The following is a 7,838-nucleotide window of genomic DNA, read 5'->3' as shown; positions in this document are numbered from 1 at the left end:
AGTATTAAAAATTTGTCAATTTCGAAATTTTAGTATTTTATGTGTTGTCCATACTAAGGAATGAATGCAACAATCGAAGACTTCGACATTAACCTTGTGAGAAGGCAAATTAAGAACTTTAATACAGTCAATCTTTTCATAACCAATGAACAGCTGATATATGTACACGATCGTTATTAACTTTGTGTTGACAATTTGCTAATGTGGGTATCCAAAAGAGAATAGGAAAAAAGGTTGACGTGTTCTCATTTTACCATCTTCGGACGCCTAGAAATCCCGATCTCGCACGCCTTTGCTCTGGAAGCAAATCGGAGAGAACACAAAAGAAGAAAAAAATGTTGCATATTCTCATTTTACTATCTTCGGATGCCTAGAAATCCCGATCTCGCATGCCTTTGCTCTGGAAGTGAATTGCAGAGAACACAACGACTCACCGACAGATGAAACCTCCGGTGAACTCCTTGTTTTACATAAGTCGAAAGTTAGAGGCAAAGGTTGCAGCAGGAGAATTTACCTTCATTGTTCTTCGTTCAGTTTATAAAAATGGCTCGAAGAAGAAGTGCGAGTCCTCCGCGAGCACCACTGGTATGCTTCCTTGAATTTATTTTTTATATCAGTACATTTTTGTTATGGTATCAAGTTTTATTTGTATTCTCTCACTTTATTTGTTATCTAACTTAAATAATATTTTGTTCTCTTACATTTCGTGTTGTCATGATCATAATTCGATGAATTAAAGAGAAAGAAAGCGAGAGACGGAGATATTTAAACAAAAGAATCTGTTAAAATAATAGAATCAATATACATATTTAAACAATAGAATCCATGTACATATATATATATATATATAATCATTAATAGCATCTGTATACATATTTATTTTTTTATGGATATATTCAAACAATATAAATTTTATTTCCTTTATACTAATTAATATTGATTTAATCTTTTATATTTATGTAGGTTATCTATAATTAATATAATTAATATAGATTAGGTATATAAATATGTGCCTAATCGAAATTTATGCAGTTTATTTAGAGGAAATTGCTTACTTTTAGTTCACTGCATGGAATATGAATATTTATTAATTATAATTTACTCTAATTTAATAACTATTAATTAATTATATTCCATTTACTATGATTTAGGAAACAATAGAATCTGTATACAATATATATATATATATATATATATATATATATATATATATATATATATATATATATATATATATATATATATTCCCAATATGCATATGGATATTTATTTTTATATGGATATTTTCCCACAATATAGATTTTATTTCCTTTATAGTAATTAATATTGATGTAATCTTTTATATTTATGTATGTGATCTATAATTAATATAGATTAGGCATATAAATATATGTCTAATCGAAATTTATGCATTTTATTTATAGAAAATTGCTTAATTTTAGTTCATTACATGGAATATGAATATTTATTAACTATAATTTACTCTAATTTAGGTACTATTAAATATAAATGTATTCCATTTACTATAATTACAGAACTAAAATTTAGGAACTATAATTTTATTACCATGATTTTATTTCATTTACTATGATTTAGGAACTATTCAATCTCATCATATTATATATACACGGTTCATTTCATTGTTACTCTAAATTGCAGGATAATATTGTTCTCTCGATACTTCATCAGCCGACCACCGTTCTCTATTTGTGAATCGTGAGTATAATATTATTTTAGAATAATCTTTACTTTTTTTGTTTTTTTTTTCTTTCACGATACCCGAGTATATGAATTAATGTACCTTTCTCACAGAGATTATATATTATACTTTATTCATATTAAGAAATATATATAATTCAAGATTTGTAATCATATATTCATCTTTTATTGTGTGACTTAATTCACTAACAAATTTTTGAGTACGTGTATTAAACACATATAGATGTCATGGCAAGTAGATCTCATTAGAAACTGGGGAGGTGAAAAAAAGTCATGGAATCTCAAAATCCGTGTTTTGCACATTTGGAAACAACCAAATTATTTTAAGAAGGATCTTCAAGACATGGAGATAATCTTCATTGATGAACAGGTGATTATTTAATTTTAATACGTCAAATTTGATTGTTAGCAAAATAAATTTTCACATGCGTTTCTTCATTACGCAGGGCGACACAATGCAATAGGGGTGAGTTCGGGACGGGATTTCGGGAATTTTCGGGATTTTCGGAATCGGGATTTCGGGATTCGGGATAGAAATTTTAAATCCCAATCCCGTCCCATAATATTAAATCCCGGTAATATCGGTATCCCTAAATATTTCGGGAATTCGGGATTGGGATCGGGAATCCCATATTTTGCCTAAAAACTAAGAAATATTGTTTTTTTTTTCCATTAGTATTATTTTATACATTAAACTAACTTGAATATATTATATACATACTATTATTATTGCACTATTTATTTTTACCACAAAACTTGGAACAAATGAAATTTGAAAAATTTAAAAATAAGTTGAAACGATATATTATATTGTATTTCTCATCTCCTTGACAAATATATATATATATATATATATATATATATATATATATATATATATATATATATATATATATATATATATATATATATATATATATATATATATATATATATATATATAGTGTCTGTGTGTGTGTTTTTTTTTTATTAGTTTTTTTTTTCTTTTTTCCTAATTCGGGATTAAAATATCCCGATCGGGATTGAACCAATTCCCGAATCCCAATCCCGTATTTGTTCCTAATCCCGATCCCGAATCCTGTAATCCCGAATTCCCGAAGTTTTAATCCCAAATAGTAAAATTCTAATCGGGACGGGACAGGATCCCGAATCCCGATCCCAAAGTCCCAGCCCTACAGTGCAAGCTTCCATTAAGTATACACTGTTATACATATTTGAGTCTAAGATCAGAGTGAACAGATGTTATGTAATGTCAAACATATCCGCTTATTTTAGTGTCAAGACCTACAAGCATGCCTTGAATGATTATAGAGTAAATTTTGAATATACATCTACTGTGAGAGGAGGTTGACATTCCGTCCATTTCAATGTAGTCATTTAAGTTCACACCTTACGCAGATATACAACAAGCGTCAAACAACAATGAGTATACGATAGGCATTAGATGTTTCCATTGATCCTTTTCTTAATAATTAGCATTTATTTATTGGATGTTTTCTTACAATTTTTTAATATTAATTGCAGATGTTATTGGTTTGCTTTTGTCAATAGGTTCATTGAATCACCTATTGGGTGGAACAAAGCAGAACATTCCATTTGAACTTGAAGATATTGAGTATTTTCAAAAATCACTAAAATATATCTTTTTGGATTTTAAATCATATATATACTTGCATGTGTTTTACATATCAATCATCATTTTATTTGTTATGCAAGTGGTTCGAAGGTCAACTGTTTGTTGTGGGGAAAGTTTTGTGAATTCATACTTCAACGAATTCAAGATATTGGTGTAGGGCCGTATATTGTTGTAATACAATTTGCAATGACTGAGATAAAGAATGGTATTATTTGTTCAATATTTCTCTTATGCATTTGGTATAATGAATGTTAGGGACATTTATTACATTTCATGCTTATTGTTATGTTTTCGTAGATGAAGTTCAGGTATCTAACCATAGCCATTCATCGCGTGTGCTTATAAATGAGGATATACCTGCAATTAACGAGTTGAAATCGAGGTTACAATTTTATATTTAAATATATTAATTACATTTTATTTAAAATTTATTTTGTTCATTACGATTTATTTGCATGTAACTTTTCATTTTAGTCTCATTCGGAGTAAACCAAATAGTGGTCAAGTGATAAGTCAAAAATCGTCGCAGTCTTCTTACTCGATGAAAGATGATTTCATACGTAAGACTGTCAGCAAAAATTTGGACGAATTGAGTGACACAAATGAGGTAATAACAATGTATTTGTTACATTATTTATTCGTACATTTTCAGTTAGGTACTAATAGGAATCATTTATCAAAATTGATTATAACTATATTTAATTGATGTTTATTTTCACATTTTAGCCTGGCAAATATGTTGTATTGGCCAGTATTCAGTTTTCTGGTTATCGAGACGATATCAGTTTAAGAGAATCTTCACTTGCTGATAATAGAAAACGGAGGAAGGTAAGCATGCGAGAGTTCTTTGCATACCTAATCGAGAAACGGCGTGGAGAACATTCGTTACTTTTGCATTCCAAAAAGTTATTTCAGCAGTTTTGTGTTGATGGATTTTCGATGGTTGAGTCACAGAGGTTGAATTTCATAAGGTTCAATCATGATCAACTTAGGGTTGACATGTATAAGGGTATTGAAAAAAAGATTTTTAAATGAGACACTGAGGGTAAATCGGTTGGACAACGCATTATAATTCCAGGGTCGTTCCCCCTAGGTCCAAGGTATATGTTTAACAACTTCGTTGATGCTCTTCAAATATGTAATTGTATTGGATTTACAACCCTCTTCATCACAATCACATGCAATCAACAATGGCCAGAAATACAAAGGATGTTGAAAGATACAAATCTCAGGCCGGAGGATCGGCCATACATTCTGTGTCGTGTGTTCAAGATAAAGCTCGATAGTATGATGCGGAAATCACGAAGGGCCGTATATTCGGACGTATTAGAGCATGTAAGTATTTAATTAGATCTCAATTTATAATTAAACATTTAATACATTTATATAAATTAGATAATTTGCTCATGTGTGTGTTTAACTACTTATTGCTTCATTAACTAAATTAATGCATATTTTTTAATACAATATGTTTACATTTTCTATGCATATGTATGCACAATTGAATTTCAGAAACGAGGTCTACCGCATGCACATATTTTATTGTGGTTGCATAATGACGACAAGCCCAAGAACCCAGAAGAAATTGATAGGGTCATATGTGCTGAAATTCCTGACGAAGAAAATGATAAAAATATGTACCAGTTGGTGGAGAAGTATATGATACATGGACCGTGCGGTCAGGCGAATTTGAAATCTCCGTGTATGAAGGATCGAGTTTGCACGAGGTGATTTCCAAAGCTGTTTGTGCAGCGCACTGAATCAGATGCAGATAGTTTTACTGTGTGTAGGAGAAGGGAAGGTGGCAGAACAGTTACGAAGAAGAAGACTACTCTTGACAATGGGTTTGTAGCCCCGTACAATCGTATATTGTTGAGTAAAGCGCACATTAATATCGAGCTATGCAACCAAAACAATTCAATCAAATACCTATTCAAATACGTAAACAAGGGGCATGACTGAGTCACGGCGGCATTTTATGAAACACGCAATACAGATGGCGGTGCTGAGATTCGTGATGAGATAAAGATGTGCTACGACTGCAGATATCTTTCGGCGTGTGAGGCAATGTGGGGGTTGTTTAACTTTGATATTCATTACAGAGACCCGTCCGTAATTAGGCTAAGCTTTCATCTCCCCAATCATCAGCCACTTGTCTTCAATGAAAACCAGTCGTTACAGAGTGTGCTGGATAGCCATCTGCCAAGCAAACTATGATCCTGGCATGGTTTGAGGCCAACAAGAACTATCCACATGCGAGGGACTTGAGGTACGGAGATTTTCCACAACCATTTGTGTATAAAGAGGATTCTTGAACTTGGGCGCCAAGGAAAAAAATATTTTCTATTGGTAGGCTTGCGAATGTTTCCCCTGTAAAGGGGGAAGACTATTACCTTAGGTTGCTACTTAACATTCAGAGGGGATGCAGGTGCTACGAGGACATCGGAAAAGTTTTTGACACCGTCTACCCTACGTTCAGGGATGCATGTTATGCGTTAGGTTTGTTAGACGACGACAAAGAATACATAGATGCAATAATAGAAGTGAATACTTGGGCATCGAGGGATTATATAAGAAGGTTATTTGCGGTTATGCTGCTATCCAATAGTTTAAGTCGGCCCGAACATGTTTGAAAAAAATGTTGGTTGGATTTGGTTGAGGGTATTGCTTACAAACAACAACATCTTCATAAAAATCCAGGTATGGCAATTTGTATGGCACTGTATTCAATTAGATTTTAAGTATTACTCATTCTTTTAATATTGTCTCTGTACGATGTCAATTAGTTGCACATAATGTATCCATTTTTTTTTTAAGATTTACATATATCGGATGAAAGCTTGAAGAACTATAATCTCACCGAAATAGAAAAAAATATTGTAAAGCAATGGTAATAGCTTGCGAAATTACGCGCATATGTCAGTTCCAATCGAATCCTCAGCGGAGGACATAGTAAACATACTGGTGTTAGATGAACTGGATTACGACCAGTTTGAAATGGGTAGAGAACTTCAACGGTATCTTGCTTCCATTACAGATGAACAAAGAAAGGTTTATGATGTAGTCATGGATGTTGTATCCAATGACCGTGGTGGAATGTTCTTTCTATATGGCCATGGTGGAACGGGAAAGACGTTTTTATGGAAGACTCTTTCGGCTGCAGTTCGTTCGAAGGGAGAGATTGTAATTAACGTTGCATCGAGTGGTATAGCATCGTTATTGCTCCTCGGTGGAAGAACAACTCATTCTCGATTCGGCCTACCCATAAATGTACATGAGAGTTCCACCTGCAGCATATCGTAACAAAGTCCACGGGCGGAGTTGCTCATAAGGGCAAAGCTTATTATATGGGACGAGGCTCTTATGATGCATAGATACTGTTTTGAAGCCCTTGAAAAGACAATAAAGTCAATATTACAAGTTGACAAACCCTTTGGTGGTAAGCTGGTTGTTTTTTGAGGAGATTTTAGGCAGATTTTACCAGTTGTGCTCAAAGCATCAAGGCGGGACATAGTACATGCTACAATAAACTCCTCTCCGCTGTGGAATTTCTGTCGTGTCATGAAGTTGACTAAGAACATGAGATTGCAGTCATGCTCTTCTCCATCTAACGTGGATGAGATAAAAGAATATGAAGACTAGATACTGAATGTTGGTAATGGGGATGTTGGTAAAGACAATGATGGTGAAGCTTCGTTAGAGATTCCCGATGACATGTTGATCGGTGATTCAGAAGATCCATTCAGAGACCTACTCGAATTCGTTTACCCGAATTTGTTGAGTAACATGTACGATCTAGATTATTTTCAAGGGAGGAAAATTCTTACACCAACTAATGAATGCGTCGAGTCTGTGAACGATCACTTAGTGTCTCTCCTTCCAGGAGAGGAGAAGGTGTACCTGAGCTCAGATAGTATGGGTAGGCACAAGCAAACAACGGAGGATAATGCAGAAATTTATTCGACTCAAATTCCTCAACACAATAAGATGCTCCAGAGTTCCTTCTCATGCGTTCAAGTTCAAGGTTCGTGCAACCGTTATGCTAATAAGAAACATCGATCAAGCTAGAGGATTGTGCAACGAGACCAGACTTCAAATTATTAGAACCGGCATTCACGTTCTGAGTTGCAAAGTTCTTTTCGGAAAAAATATCGGTGACATGGTGTTCATTCCTCGGATGACTTTAATACCATCTAACTCCGGACTGCCAATTAAATTTCAGAGAAGAAAATTTCCGTTGATTGTTTCTTTTGCAATGACGATCAATAAAAGCCAATGCCAAACTCTTTCGCATGTTGGTTTGTATCTTCCTAGGCCTGTCTTCAGCCATGGTCAACTATATGTTGCACTGTCCAGAGTTAAGAGCAGAGGTGACATTAAGATATTCTCAAGTCGGATTCGGCTGAACTCACCAATGTTACTAGAAATGTCGTGTACAAGGAAGTATTTCATCGAATTTGAAGGTACAAAATATTTTCATATT

The 7,838-nt window shown here is 33.6% G+C and overlaps 1 protein-coding gene across 1 annotated transcript; it reads left to right on the top strand.

The window, feature by feature from the left end:
• Positions 1-6,271: 6,271 nt before the first annotated feature.
• On the top strand, positions 6,272-7,423 carry LOC148772771 (uncharacterized). Its single transcript, XM_088816073.1, has 2 exons — positions 6,272-6,625; positions 6,998-7,423. The coding sequence occupies exons 1-2, from the start codon at positions 6,272-6,274 to the stop codon at positions 7,421-7,423; spliced, it is 780 nt and encodes a 259-aa protein (XP_088672199.1).
• The last annotated feature ends 415 nt before the right edge of the window (positions 7,424-7,838 follow it).

Source organism: Erythranthe guttata, chromosome 1 (assembly GCF_056151865.1).
Source record: "Erythranthe guttata isolate IM_541 chromosome 1, IM_541, whole genome shotgun sequence".
NCBI classification, from domain to species: Eukaryota; Viridiplantae; Streptophyta; class Magnoliopsida; order Lamiales; family Phrymaceae; genus Erythranthe; species Erythranthe guttata.
The sequence above is the reverse complement of the archived record's forward strand: the minus strand, read 5'-3'. Positions and strand labels throughout refer to the sequence as shown.